Source organism: Condylura cristata, unplaced genomic scaffold (assembly GCF_000260355.1).
Source record: "Condylura cristata isolate star-nosed mole 26May11 unplaced genomic scaffold, ConCri1.0 scaffold00002, whole genome shotgun sequence".
Classification (NCBI taxonomy): domain Eukaryota; kingdom Metazoa; phylum Chordata; class Mammalia; order Eulipotyphla; family Talpidae; genus Condylura; species Condylura cristata.
In genome coordinates this window covers 19,995,380-20,011,247 of record NW_004567103.1, presented here as the reverse complement: position 1 = coordinate 20,011,247, position 15,868 = coordinate 19,995,380, and the positions used below count along the sequence as shown (strand labels likewise).

The 15,868-nt window shown below is 35.5% G+C and overlaps 1 protein-coding gene across 1 annotated transcript in view; it reads left to right on the top strand.

Annotated features, from left to right (window-relative positions):
• PIKFYVE (phosphoinositide kinase, FYVE finger containing) overlaps nt 1-15,868 on the top strand; it is a 77,432-nt gene that overhangs the window by 25,479 nt on the left and 36,085 nt on the right. The window contains exons 10-17 of the mRNA XM_004674812.2: nt 64-175; nt 1,107-1,254; nt 1,787-1,954; nt 7,104-7,163; nt 8,717-8,846; nt 9,246-9,426; nt 10,127-10,201; nt 12,147-12,254. Coding sequence (XP_004674869.1) covers nt 64-175; nt 1,107-1,254; nt 1,787-1,954; nt 7,104-7,163; nt 8,717-8,846; nt 9,246-9,426; nt 10,127-10,201; nt 12,147-12,254 — 982 coding nt within the window. The remainder of the gene's footprint in view (nt 1-63; nt 176-1,106; nt 1,255-1,786; nt 1,955-7,103; nt 7,164-8,716; nt 8,847-9,245; nt 9,427-10,126; nt 10,202-12,146; nt 12,255-15,868) is intronic.

Genomic DNA, 15,868 nt, shown 5'->3' with positions numbered 1-15,868 from the left:
GCCACCAGGGAGGGCCCTCTTCTGACTTTTTAAAAGTTTTCATTTTTGTTATTTTTGATTCAGGGCTCAAGCTATAGCAATTGGCCAAGCAATGGTTGATGGGCGTTGGCTGGACTGTGTCAGTCATCACGACCAACTCTTCAGGGATGAGTATGCACTGTACAGGCCACTGCAGGTAGTTTCATGTTATTGTTAATGAGACTCTAGCAAAGCTGCTGTGAAGTCTTTCTTCAGGAATCTGAGTAATATGTAACTGAGTTGCACAAAAATACACTTTTATACCCCGTTATCCTTGCTATTTGAGAAAAATTAAAACATGTTTACTTGGTAATAGCAGATGAAAAATCTGTTAGTATCAAACACTACTTAGTTGGTGTGGTTGTCTTCAGCTTGACCTTGTTGTTTTGCTCGTCACTTCATTTTAATAGTTTTCAGTTTTACTATGTTTGTTTTCTTCTCAGAGGGAATATATATATTAAAATGGTTGTGATGTAATGTTACTATTGACATGAATTTTGACTCCTTCACAGTATTAAATTGTGCTATCAGTACTAAAACACGGATTAATCTATTTTCTTTTTTTATTTAGGGAAGTGGAAGTTATTTAAAGACAGAACTTTTGAAAAAGAACTGCTTTCACTTTTGGTTTATGTTAATTTGGTATAATGTTTAGTAACGCTTTGCAACCTAAAATTGGAAGCTCAATGGTTAGAAAAGACTAATGATCCAAAAGATTGGTGTGGTGTTTTGTTGTTTTTGAGGATGTGTTTTAATGTTGGCACAGGCTTAGAATAAATTCTAAGTCATCTTCGTTTGCTCTCATGAATTAGGAATAAGAGTAAATTGAAGCACCGTGAAATCTGTATATTGTATTTTGTTAATACTATACAGCTTAAGCCTACTGATTAACAACAATTATAATTTTCAGAGTGGAATTGTGAGCATGATGATGCTTTATAATGTGGTTCTATTAACTTGCGTCTTACGTAAATTTATTCAGTGATTAACTATATGGAAATACCAGGTTTGAATTTATTTGTAGTGTGGTAGCCTCAGCTTTGTTGCCATTAGGGGTCAATTGCTTGGATCCTGTCTTATCCTTTCAGAGCACAGAATTTTCTGAGACTCCTTCTCCGGACAGTGACTCAGTGAACTCTGTGGAGGGACACTCTGAGCCATCTTGGTTTAAAGACATAAAGTTTGATGACAGCGACACAGAACAGATAGCTGAAGAAGGTGACGATAATTTGACTAGTGAGTTTAACTTTCTAACATTTTCGTTTCTATGAATCTGTATGTATGATAACATGAGCGTTTTGTTTGTCTAGTTGAAACAGTCACACTTTGAGATTTATGGCTCTAAGTAAAAGTAAACATCTGATAGTTATCTTGTCCTAGATACAATATTTTCTTAAGAAACCAGCTTGTTAGGTGACTGTGTTTGCAGATTTTGCCCTAGTCTCTAGTTTGCAGCAGCTTAAAAATAACTCTTGAGCTAATAATATTGCAGCATACAACTTTCTCACCTCTTCACTGATATCAGACTTTCTCTCTGCAGAACCTCCAATATATTTCTTCTTTTTAAAAATTTCATTTATGTTTATCTTGTTCAAACTTTATTTAAAGTCTGCACAGAAGTACATGAAAATACTGTATCCATTTTGGTATTGCACATTGGGCTTGTATATTAAAAAACCATTTTTCTCCTTTCCTCCAATACTCTGATGAAACCCATTTTTACTCCCCTCCTCTCCCTGTATTTCTTCCCCCTCCCTCACACTAAAAGATTCTGCCAGTCCTAGCAAGCGCACGTCAGTCAGCAGTTTCCAGTCCACAGTGGACAGTGACTCAGCTGCTTCTATCAGCCTGAACGTGGAGCTGGACAACGTGAACTTCCATATCAAGAAGCCCTCCAAGTACCCACATGTGCCCCCTCACCCTGCCGACCAAAAAGGTAGGAGGTAGTCACCCACTGAAATCCAGGTACAGGCTGGATCACTGGGCACAGGGTCTCATGCCAGCCTGTGCTTCTGGCTTCCTCTCTGTCCCATGTGGCTGAGGGGACTGGGTGTGGGTTTGTTGTACCCGTCATCATTCTCCCACACCTCCTTCCCCACCTTTTTTGGTTGGTTCTTTAAGTTCTTGTTTTCTCCCTTAGTACCACCATACCCAGTTTCAAGATTACAGTTTTTAGAAGGAACTACATCAGACTGCTCTTTCCTTGGCATAATGTGCAACTTCCAAGGTGGCATTTCTTTGCTTTTATAACATGGATGTTCTGCTCTATTCATCTTTCTTTCTTCATTTAACACTTCCAAGCCTGTTTGCGCCTGCTGTTACCAAGTAGCATAGTGTTTTACTAAACCTTTTCAAAAACTGCTTGAACTAGATTGAGGGGAAAATGTTCACACATTCCAAAATATCTTTCCACTGTGATTTAAAATGCTTATTGTCTGCATGCTGAATTTATCATAGTTTTCTGTAAGTAACACAAGACATTATTTTTAGGTATCTTATTTGAGGCTTAGCCTGCTGATTCAAAAATAATAATAGCCATATTCAAAGGGCATTAAATCTAACATAGCAAAGCATAAAAAGTAAAATGCTTTTTAAAAATTGATGATGAAATTTACTCTGCTGGATGTAATTGAAAGTCAATATAAATTTTAGCCCTAAAATGGCATAATGTAAATGTAAATAAAGGAATACGTAAATAAAAAATAGTTCTGGGATTTTGATATGTATGTTATAATCACTAGAAAATTATTACTAGAAAGATGAAGTAATTCTGTGTTTTCACCTGGAATTGAATTTTAACATTTAGATCTCTAAAGTTGAATTGTCTCCTCATTTAAGTGTTTACCTAATTTTTTATGACTCCCTATTTTGTGTTGAAAATATCAGAAAAGAGAAGCTTTTGAATTTAAACATCCATACTAAAATAATTGGAAACAAATTCATATTTCTACAAGTTCCATAATTGGTAATGTTAGCCATTACCATCAAAATATGCTAAAATGGAATTTAAGACTTACGGTAAAAAAAGGTATATTTTACTTCAAAATGGAAGTTTAGAGAGGGCATGGAGAGTGAAGACTTGAATAGAAGGAACATGAGTAAAATATACATGATATGGGGATACTCAAAACTGAAATTGGAAAAATGGTGGAGAACATTTGGATGAATATGACAGGGTGGTGAGCTAGACAGGACTCTGAGCATTAGCTATAGATAGTCACAGGGAGGTTTGGATGACACTTTTGAAATTAAGTGACAGATGTAGTTCAACCATGAAACTATCACCATGGAAGGTGTCAGCTCTCTAGACACATCTGTTGACAGTTTCATTTTGCTGAAATTAAAAGCTAAATAAATTTCAACTTGCTAATGATTTTAACCTCTTGGAAAGTTAAAGAAATTCTTAAAATCATGAAGAAAGTGCCTTGTCATAGAATTCATAGTAGCAAAAGGCGGACAGATTGAGCACACTTAGATGTTTACTTTAGGACATCTGACTTCATAGTATTGAGAATTACAATAATGGCATTTTTATAAGACAACCTCAAGTTGTATGTCTAAGGAAATTAAAGGGAAGCACCTGCAGTTGAGGAAACCGTCATTACTACTATGGACCTTCTCTGGCCTTAAACTTTTAAGGAGAGTATCTACAAAATTTGTGAAATGTATGAGGGTGAAGTTCAGATTCAATTGAAGATTGAAATAAATTTCAAAGACAACTTGGAAAAGTCATCTTAAAATTGTGATGCAAAGAAAGGAGAATCAGTTGTAGGGGAAAGTTGATGTAATATTAATTGAAACACTTTCTCCTCACATTGAAGCAGCCCAGCCAGCTTCTCAGTGCTGTACTTTAACTCGTTGCCCCACCAGGAAGTGTCTCATTTCCATCTTTTGTAGTGATGTGAGATTTGGTAAACTAAAGAGTATGCTAAATGATTTGGTTGTCTTCGATGTTAATAAAACATTAATGGTCTGTTAACAGCTATGTGGACAAAGGACTGTTTTACACTTTACATCTACTAAAGAAGTAGTTACAGGCAGTAGTCATGTGTGTTAAAATCTAAAGTTTTGGAGTCTCTATGAACCTTTATATAAAAAACACATTAAAAGCTTAGTTTATAAGCTTATAACTTAAATGTAACAATATAGCAGTGCCACCGTTAATATAACATTTGGATTTAATAGTTTAATGTAATTTAATGGTTGTGTCAGATATTGAAAGTAACATTTTGATGTCATAAGGAAGGGGATTCTCCTAGATTATGTTCTGAAGCTTTCTCTACTTTTAATTAAGTTTCAACAACTTTTAGTCAGCACTTCCAATGTTTTTCAAAGGATTCACAAACATTATAATCTGGAAAAAATAGCAGAATTGGAATCTAAAGATCTTTATTTTGCTAAGTGATAGACAAACTGATAAGATGGAATATAACACAAAGAATATAATTAGCCTTTAAAAGTTTACTACTTATACTTTGGAGAAGGCCGTTCTTACCAGTTCATGATGTTCCCTTTTGGTATCTGAAAGAAATGATGTTTATTTTGTATTTTACTGAAGGAAAGAAGTTTAGTAGTTAGGAATAGTGAGTTGTGTACTGGGTGTGTCCAGATGTCGAATGTCCGTCTTTCAGGGTTATTGAGGATCGAAGCCTACGTTGAATGAGAGGTTAGGTAGATTTGGTGACTGGTTTACCCTTAATTCTGAATCCGGAATGAAAAACCTAGATGTAGAATTTTTAAAGAAATATAAGGAGTGTAAGGAATCCTTTGACTTTCTCTACAGTAAGGACATAATAGAGGAGGTTTCAGCTTTGGAAAGAAGGTAATTATAAGATTGACCTCTTAGATTGTTTGCAGCCTTAAGAACCTGTAATTTGAGGGCTTTATAAATCCCTTAATAAACAGTTCTGGTTATTCACAGTTATTAATTTTTATCATGTTAACAAAATTATTCTTTTCCCATTTTTCTTGTGAAGTTCAAATGCAGTAATTCTGGTTATCAGAAATTAAAGAGTCAGTGATTTAGTATTACAGTGAAAGGATAAGATACTTGGCTATCCTTTGGTTTTCATTTTTCTTAAATACAAACAAATGGGAGTAGGTGTTTTTTAATCTTTCCACTGAATTAATGGAAATTTTAAGGGATTGCCCTATATCATCTGAGATTGAGGAAATTTGGTTTTGTAAACTGGTTGATAAATTATCTGTACTTAAATTGTTCATATTTTTGTAATCTTATGTAAAACCCTCATGTCCAAAACGTATAAGACTGAGACTGACAATCAAACCTTTTGGATTAATTTTTCCTGTTGGTCTTGCAGAGTCATACAGTAGAAATATTTTTTTTGTGAGCGGGCTGGTGAGCATTTCTTGGAGAGTTAACAGGAACAGAATGAAAATCATGACTTTTTCAAGTCCTTAGACCTATCAGTTTAGGAAAACATGGGATATGAGCATGGGTTAGACAGCACCATGAGGAGCCAATCCATCAAATCCAGAATGCGGGGTCTTCCACAGGGTATTTGTCCTGGGCACTCTCAAAAGTCAGTATTAGGAAAAAGGAAGAAAGAGAAAATGCTGCATATGACCTTATTAAATGACGTTTGAAGAGAAAAAAACATTTATTGAAACATTTTGGGGACAGGTCAACTTGAATGTTGACTGTAAGCCAGAAATATTAAGACATTGTCACTTTCATTAACCTATAAAGTCCCCAGAGAGGAATGGCTTTATTTTTTTTTTTAATTTTACAAAAGTTTATTTTTACATCGTTTTGTACATTTTTTTTTCCATCTCAATTGTAATCCCCATGGGTTTCCCATCACCAAATCACCCGTGTGCCATCACCACAATAGGAATGGCTTTATTTTTAAGAGATGCAGGTTGAAGAATTGGTGGTAAAGTGCTCTGATATTTATAACTTCAGATGGTCAGGGGAAAACGTGAGCCTATATATAGAAAGAGGTCAGTTATGGCAAGTTGTTAACAGTTGATTAATGTAGATGTCATGGAGGTTATACAGGTTTACATGTATTTGAAATGTTTCTATATAAAATGGAACAGTCCAGCCTTTTGTGAATTTTGTGTATGTAAATACGTTTAAGCTTTCATTTGAAAAGTGAAACTTGTAAAGCATACATGAATGGACTGAACAGGTTCACATTTTTCACTTCTGTGAGGGAAATATAAAAATATAACATCTGTTTTTACTTGATTTTTTTTATTTGACATTTTATTTTTAAAAATATTTCCTCTGCTTGTTAGAAGGATGAGCATATTGGCTTATAGACATTACCTTTTGAAACCCATTTTTAATAAATGAAAGCTACTTGGAAAGAATTTTGTGGAGAATTATTACCTTGAAGACTGGAAATACACTGTGGTTAATTTGCATGGTGGGCGGAACCTCATTTGAGCTATGCTTGGTTACAGATCTAGAGAAAATTTCTTGGGGAAGTAAAGGCTAATCACTTGTAAACAAAATAGTCAATATTCAAAAAGTTCTCAAAGAACATATTCAGAGTTGTCCAGCAGTTTTGGCAACCATTTGCCTGTTTTGGATGGAATTTTTGAAAACCTAAAATTTTAGTTCACATATTTATAAAAAGCTATCAGTTATGTCTTTATTCCCTGTCATCACTATTAATGTATTTTCTAGCGTAATTCTGAAATTAAAAAAAATACCGTATGTTATGTTTGCCAGGTAGCGGTTATTTGTGAACTATTTTGTTTATAAAGATATGAATGAGAAAAGTGGTGTAGCTTTTTTTAGTCTTGTCTTGCAAATTATTGAAGATCTTAATTTTCTTAAAATTTTGAAAAAGGAAAAATGAAAAGAGGCTTTCATTACTGTTTCAAGGTTCTCTTGAGTTATTAATTCAAGCCATGATGTATATTTAGTATGAAGTGTGCAGAACTAGTCTAAAATGCATTTTAACCTCAAGTTTTCTAGAATTGGCTTACTAAACAGTGATGGGTTTAGAATGAGTAATACCTTGTGTGTGGGTGTGCTCTCTGTATAATTATGCTGGCATGTTGTAGTCATAGTCTCTCCCTCCTCTCTCCACTCTCTCCCTGGTGTGCAGAGTACTTGATGTCTGACAGTGGAGGACAGCAACTCTCAATAAGTGATGCCTTCATCAAAGGTAATTTTATCAAATCTGAACATGGGGTGGTGTCTCTCTTGTTCATGAAGATGTCTATGGGGCCTAGAACATTGTTTGGTAAAGAGTAGGGACTGAAAACATGTTTATTTTAGTGTCATGAATTCACTTTTTGGTGTGTATAATGAATGATGAGAATGAGAATGATGAGAGCTAAAAACAAACTTCAACTTGGTGTGAGAGGAGATATCTGACCTGAAAAATAATTGCTTAAAAGCTTACAAGTAAAATTTGAATTTTATTATTTTAAAGACACAGTTTATACTTTCTACTGCCAAGAAAATAGTATTCAGTATGGCTAGACAGATCACTAGGGATGGTCACATTCATCAAAATAATCCACAAGCAGATTTCATCCAGTTGAGTATATTGCTTACCTTTGAGGTGCTGGGAAGAGAAGTAACAGGATATAGTAACAGAACTTCTGTTTATCACTTTTGTGGAAACAAAAGAGAGTGTGGAATATAAACTTCCTCTTACCCCATTACAATATAGCTTACTGTGGAGTAAAGACGTACTTAACTGGTCCTTAACACACCACAGCTTAGGCCCTACATAATGGGAGTATGTCAGGTGAAAGAGAAGGTAGGGCAAGGGAGGTACTGGGAGGCCCCTGGCAGCTGGCCCCATGACATTCCGGCACTTTCTAAATTTCCCTCTGAGCATCTGTTCCAACTAGAAGTTTGTAGACCAGCCATGGGCATGTGCAGAACAGTGTGGTCTGCTGGACTTAAGTTTTCTTGTTTGGTTTGCTTTAAGAGGGGAAGGTTTTGAGAATTTGGAAAACATTTCTCATCTCTTTTCTTTCCTTTATTGAATCCTTATTACTCCCTTGTTTAGTAAGCATTTTTTTTTTACAAAGAATCTAATGTTATCCATTAGTTTTTGTCTTGCTACTTAAAGATTTAAGAAATTTACAAACTTCCATGTAAATTGTTACTTGTCAGTTCAGCATATTTCTTGTAGCTTATTTTTGGGCTCAACTTGTAAAACTTTGCTAAAAAAGCCTTTGTTGCAGTTATTGAGAAACAACACTAAGACTTGTTTGAACAGGCTTTCTATCCTGTACTGTGTGGTTTCAGACACATCAGGACTGAGCGTTTCTCCTTAAAATTTGACACCTGCATGATCACACATTGTTTTGCCAGCATTCCAATTCTCTTGAATGTAGTTTTCAATTTGTGACTTTTATGGGGAAAATTGACTGCCTTCCTTTTTTAATGTACTTGAATAAATCAAAGGACACTATAAAAATTTTCATGTTATTTGCTTTTCAGAAACTGTATAATTACTGGTTTGAGAGTCCTACTTGTTTATGTAAATTTACTCCTCACAATTCTGTCTCTGATTTTGGCTCTAATGAATATGCATGCTCTAACTCAGGCTTAGTTTTATTTATGTATTTATACATATTCTTTCCTTTTCATGCCAATTGGCCAAGTTAAAACATTTAAAAAAAGAAGTTGGGAATTTCTAAATCTGAGTAGATGATATGAACCATCACAGTGAAATATAATTTCTTATTTTACACTTAGAGTCCTTATTTAATCGTCGAGTAGAGGAAAAATCCAAAGAGCTGCCTTTCACACCTTTGGGCTGGCATCACAACAACCTGGAGCTGCTGAGGGAGGAGAATGGAGAGAAACAAGCCATGGAGAGGTTGCTGTAAGGCGTTTTCATTTTAGTTTTCCATTTTTTTAAAAAATAATTTTCAACAACTTTAAAGGCATATGCATAGTTCCTTTTCCTTATAAAGTCCTGAGATTACATAGGAATAAAATCTGTTCTGTTGAAATTCTTAATGAGCAAGAGTCCCCTAAGTGTGTTTGCCTGTTCCCATTGTAATTTAAGTGTAAAATTTTAGTGAATTAAATGGCTCATCTTAATTAAAGATTTAATCACAGATTGCATATATGCAGTATCATGACGGCACAGCTTCATTGAAAAAATAAAATTGACTTAGAAGATTTTTCTGTGAGATCTAATGTGCTTGTTGCATTAGATTCAGTGTTTTGTTTCTGGCAGTATTAACTATGTGGACTTCTTTCTGGGCTTTTTTTATAGTTCAGCGAATCATAATCACATGATGGCACTGCTCCAACAGTTGCTCCATAGTGAGTCATTGTCACCATCTTGGAGGGACATCATTGTGTCACTAGTCTGCCAGGTTGTTCAGACAGTCCGACCTGATGTCAAGAACCGGGATGATGACATGGATATCCGTCAATTTGTCCACATCAAAAAAGTGAGTGCTGTGAAAGGTTTTCTAATGCTAGGCAACTGATGAAGAAGGGCTGGTGGTTATGTATCTCTTAGTGGTAATTTAAGATGATCATTGCCTCGGTCGGTGGTAGGTGAGGAGGCTTTTCCTGTCTGCTATGTTAGTCAGCAGTGCACTTCAATAGTCATGGCAGTCACTTGTAGGAAGTGAGAGATGACCAGATGGGGTCAGTTGCTTCTCAGAAAAGTTGGGAGTTGAAACAAATAATCATTTCTTTCTTTCATACTTCTTCTCAATATAATATCTGTGAGAAGTCCAATTCCCACACAACACTGTCACTTTTCTGAAGAAAAGCAATGGGTAATTGGTTTATTTAGGCTGTAATGGCTTCCTCTTTTTATTTTTCTGCCTGTGATATTTAATTTTATAGTGGCTTTAATTGTCATATGGTACCAGTTTGATTGGTCCAAGTAATTTTTAGAATATCAGAAGATGTGTTAGAGATTGAGAGGAGAAAAAATAGACAGTTGTGCTAGGATGCCATTAATTAATTATTGGTTAAAGGAAGAACTATACAAAACTTTCTGTTCTTATTTGATGACACTATACTTAAAATGAAAAATGGAAATGAATATCTGTCTGACCGGATTATCTAAGAGTATCTAAGACTGTATCATTGCTTTTTTTGTTTTGTTTTGTTTTGTTCCTTTCATTGTTTCATTAGATCCCAGGTGGAAAGAAGTTTGACTCTGTGGTTGTCAATGGATTTGTTTGTACCAAGAATATTGCACATAAAAAGGTAATGTGATTTAGTTCAATAATGATGTTCAACAGACTTTGACAGAACAAAGCTAACAAGGTGGGTGACCATAACTATGGAAGAAAAGAAGAAAGGTCATTGAGAAGAAACTTGTTTGCCGTGGGGGTGAAATTTTGGAGGTTCAGGAAAGGTCTTCCAGAGCTGCGGATGACTGGGACTTGGGTAATGGGAGTTCATGAGACAGCAGGAAGTGGAGAGGAGAATGCGTTAGACTTTCAAAATAGTGATGATTCTGGTGCCATTTCTCCCCTGCTCCTGACATATCCCAGGGAGACCAGGCACCTGTAGCAGACTGGAGTAATTCCAGACATAACATTTGAAAACTCTGTTCTTTCATCCAGGGTTAAAACTCTGTTCTTTCATCCAGAGCTAAGCTGCAGAACTGTCATTAGTATTCTGTTGTCTTTCTTACCATGTACCTCCACCTTCAGCCCTAAGCTCTCTCTCTAGCACTAACACCAGAAGTGGGGTGAAATAAAGAAAGTCCTTGATTATAATGTACAAGAGGGGGAATAGCAGGAGAGGAGGTTGGAGGAGATAGGCAAGGGCTTTTTATCCCACCAAGGGTCTTGAACTGTATTCTATAGTTCTCTGATTGTTCAAGTGCAGTGTGTATCAGGATTCTTAATAAAAGTAGAGTGTCCTAAAACTGCCTTCTTGATGTTCTCTTCAGTAGGCTTAGGGGAGTGAGAGAGTAGAAGTAGAGAGGGAAAATTTGGGATTCCTATTAAAGTAGACATGAAGGTATTCCCACAGTCATTTGTAGGTCCTCACATTTAAAGTGAGGCACTGTTCTATAATGACACTGTTCTTCAACCTTGCCGAGCTTCAGAATCACTAAGGGAACTTACTGAAAACTGAGATATCATATTCTACTTCTGGGGATACTTGGTTACAGTGAGCGCTCCAACTGATTTCTAGCCTGAGTTCCTAGTTCGAAAATTGTTAGTGACTGTAGGCAAATGAAAGTATGTTTAGATTTGGTATTATTTCATTGCAGTGACTCAAAATTAGTGTCTGCCGTCTTACTAAAATAGCATATTATCCATTGAAGTAGTACTTCCATTAAAATTAGTTGTGCTTTTCTCCAGAATTGAAAATGGTATGTGGGCCTAGTGTGAATACATGCATGAATGACTATCTGACCATATTTAGAGAGTCTTCAATTTATAGTTGCTGAAAGAATCCTGAATGTAGTTTCCCAACTGGTGAGTCACTGTTTTTAGTACCACTTGCTAGTGTGGAGAGTAGAAGTTTGGTCATTCTGAAATCTTGAGTGTAGGAGCATTAGATATGTGGTTAGGGTAGATTGTCTCTGCTTCTGGAGATGCTTACAGTCTTCTCTTATAACTTCTTGTTCCTAATAATCTTACTAATTTATGACTGTTATTCTATTAGAGATACAATCTTGAGGCATTTTACTCCTTTCCTCCTTCCTCAGCTTTCTTGAGTTTCAGAAAGATTAAATTTGCTGATCTCTAGGAGTTTGTGAATAGCTTACCTTTTTTTTTTTTAAAGGACATGTTTATTAGGAAAAGGAAAGGCGATGATGACCCTTGCATAGGTACAAGCAGGTACCAAGGGCTACCAATAGCCCAGTTTTAAATTCCTTCCCTTCCCCCAACCCAGGACTTGATTATCTCTTCTTGCAACTGTAGAAATAAAAAAATAGTTAAGAGTATAGAGAATGAGATTAAAATAACATTAGTGAAATAAAGCCAATTTTTGAAGGATTTTGCATTGTTTTGAACTAACTTATTTGCTTTGAATATGTGAATACTTTGAGATAATTAAATGAGAGTATATTAATATTGATAAAATGAAGTCATCTTTAAAAGGAATTATGAACAGTTTAAGTTTAAAATTATGAACGGAAATCTCTAAATAGCACACTTTAAAAGCTTTAACAAACTGTTTTTTATAGATGAATTCTTGTATTAAAAATCCTAAAATCCTTCTGTTGAAGTGTTCCATTGAGTATCTCTACAGAGAAGAGACTAAATTTACTTGCATTGACCCCATTGTGCTTCAGGTAAGAACTTTTCATTGAAACAGTAATCTAGAGGAATCTTGTGTGCTGTGATGTTGCAAACTCTTACTTATTACAACTTATTCCAGTTGATTTGACAAGCAGGGAAACTTGATAGCTTGTTTCATTTAAATAATTTGTCATAAGACATTTTTATGTGTTACAATTGAGAAGTTTACTATAACCTCATTTACTCCCATTTTAGTGTCAAAGTGTTCAAATTACCAATTTACACTTTGGGAATATGTGGAAGAAAAGTGAAAATCCAATCCTGTTATCTCTTCCCACATGTATCATTGATTTACTTCAAGAATTTCTCTAACTTAACAGGTTACCAGTGATAATGTCTAGTTTTTAAGATAGTTTATTCTACTAAAACAAATGTTTTAGAGCAATAATTTGCATATAAATAGCTTAGAAATAATGTCCAATGGAAGTTGTGCTGGTTTCAATGTGGTTTTTCTTAAAAGCCCATAATAGCTGCAGTCGGGGTATAACCCTCAGCAGTCTAACTGATGCAAGAAACCTTTTGGCTCTATGTCAAGGCATTAAAAATAAGTCCCTGGTTCAAGAGCTTTCTCCTAAAAGAGACATACACCAGCCTGGATGGCCCTTAACAGCCCACTGCTCAGAGCTCATTTCCAACTGTACTGTTGCTTTTGCACATTTTAGATTACCCTAGAGGCAGTCTGCAGCTGTGCTGAGTTGCCTCTCCAGGCTGTCAGAGTTCTCTCTCATGGTACCAGCTATTTTGTTAATGCTCTGGATGTGAAGTTGCATAGGTTTTAACCTTTTGCTCAATCCCCCTTTTCCATCAACACTAAATTTTAATTTGCACTTGTTCAAAATGAGAGGTTTTCAGGGATACATGTATGTCACATCAAGCACTTTATATTGAGTTCTGGAAACATTTGGCTAAAACATTACTTGCAAATTCATAGGTAATAGGCATATTACCTATAGGGGCAATCACTTTATACTGAATTCATAGATGGAAACAGAGGGAGTTGAGGTCGTGAGAGAAACAGTGCTTCATGAAATTTTGCTATATCACTTAATGAACTCTGTCATATGTGGTATTTCCTCTTTGGAAATCAGCTATATTCCAGTGAATCTGAGGAGTTTCAATTAGGTGTTTACCAACCCTTCCAGTGTGATTTACTATGCTTTTTCAGTCAAGAACACAACTAAGGGGGAAGGGAAAACACAGTTAACATCCATGGAATCTAAGATATTTGATCCTGGAGGTTTTCTGGATCTTAGAGGTATCAGTGGAAAACCTTTATTGGATCACAACCACATTGATTTTAAGATGTATTCTGATTGCAGAAGTTGAAATGTGTAAGATTGTATGTCTTGAATTGATGAACTAGATAGTTGGAATTCATAGACTTTTTAATAAACAAGTTATAGTAAACTTACTTTATTTCCCCCCATGTATTATTCTTTTTTCTTTTTTTAATTCATTTTTTTCATTTTCTTACATTGTTCATTTTTGTATGGAATTTGATTTCTCCTCTCAGGTATAGTCCTCATGAATATCCCACCACCATATCACCTGTTAATCATCACTATTGTCTTTTGTGCTTGTCCCACTCGTTTTGATCCTTTTCCCACCTCCCTCCTCTCCTGTATGTTTCAGATCTATTGTTGCCTACAAGTTTTGTCTTTTTCTTCTTGACTTTTTGCTTGGTTTCCCTATTAGTGATATCATTTGATATTTTATATTTTTCTTTTTCCTTCTGATTTATTTCACTAGCATATTCCCTTCTAGCTCCATCTACATTGCTGCAAATAGCAGGAGTTTATCTTTTTGATGGCTGAGTACTATTCTATTTCAGGTTTTTTCTCTGTGTGTGTATATGTATGTATATGTATATATATATATATATATGTACACATGTATACGTACATATACATCACATCATCTTGATCCAGCCATCTGTTTTTGGGCATTTAGGTTGTTTCCATATTTTAGCTATATTAAATAGTGCTGCAATAAACAGGAGTACAGGTTTCCTGTTGAATTAATGTTTTTGGGTTCTTTGGCAGATTCCTAGGAGTAGAATTGCTGGGTCATATGTTAGATCCACTTTTATTAATTTGAGGGTCCTCCACAGAGGGGTTGGACCAGTTTGCAGTCCCACCAGCAATTTAAGAAGGTTCTTTTTCTCCATGTCTTCACCAACATTTGTTGTTGTTGTTAGCTTTTTTTCCCCCAGTGTGATACTTTGATTTGCATTTCCTTGACTATAAGTGATGTTGAACATTTTTTCACCTGCCTGTCAACCATTTTCATTTCCTCTTTGGAAAAGTGCCTTTTTAGCTCTTCTGCCCATTGTTTGACTGGGTTGTTTGCTTTGTTTTTGTTGAGTTTACTTACTTTATCTCCATTCTTGTAGTCAGGTTAACAGATTAAACTCATTTCACAGTAGAGACATAAGCTCTAGGCAGATAGGTACTTAGAAAGCAAGTCATATTCATATAACCCAAAGTGGACACAGTGCTGCAAAACATAGTTTTAGCATACCTTTAACCTCTGGCATTCAAACATTTCAGTTTGAAATGATAAAATTATCAGCTGATTTTTACCCCCCTTTTCTTTGGTCCATCTAATATGTAATAACTGATCAAAGGAAATCCTGATAGATTAGTCAGAAAAAGGAGGCTAAGAAACAAAGGGCAAGGAAGTAATTAGCATATGGCTTTATGCTGTCTTTAGGGCCCTGGTTAGGTCTGTGGGTTAGGTCAGTCTGTGGGTATGCCACCGCTCCACCCTGTGCTCAAGGTTTGCCTCTTGGTACTCTTTCCTTGCTGAGTATTGCCTCGGCCTCCTTTTTAACAGGGTACATGCTTCATGTTCAGTCATAGGAGTAGGTTGGAGTTGGAACAGAGAGGAAATGCTCTTGCCATCATTGTACTGGAGGCCAGAAACCTTTTAAACACCAACTTATTAGTTAAATTTTATTGGTGCTGCATAGATAAAATTATGTTAAATGACAGTAAATTGTGACTTAGTAAGCAGAGAAGGAAATGGACACATTTCAGAGAAAAACAAATTCCATTTTGCTAATAATGGGGAAATTTGAAAATTCACAGTTTATTTTACCAACAGAAAATGATAAGAAATGCAATGCACTCCATAACAGGGTAATGTAATTGCAGAGACTAATTAGGTGTATCCGTTATTGGTGGCAGTGACTGTTAGTACTGTCCTGCTGGGCCCTTAGAAAGCTCTTGTGGCATATGGAGCCTTATTCACTGATTCAGTGGTCTCCTGGCTGGGGCCCAGGAGTTTTATGAATCAGTTAATTGTATTGTTTTAATTCTGATTATTGTCTAAAATATTCATTTATTTTGAAAATAAACCTTTGTCATGAAATTGTACTGAGGGTTCTGTTTGAGATCTTTCTAGATGTTCTGGATAGCTTAGGAACTGTTGGGAGATTAAAGTTAGGAAGTAGATGAAGTAGCCTGTATTAAAGAATTCTTGATCAGCTATTCAATAAAGAGATAGTCTGGCTAGTTTCAGAATGTTAAAGGGGCATTAATTATATTAAGAAATAGAAATTGCTCTCATTTGTGAAGTTGCAAGGTTAGGGTTTTTTTTTTTTTTG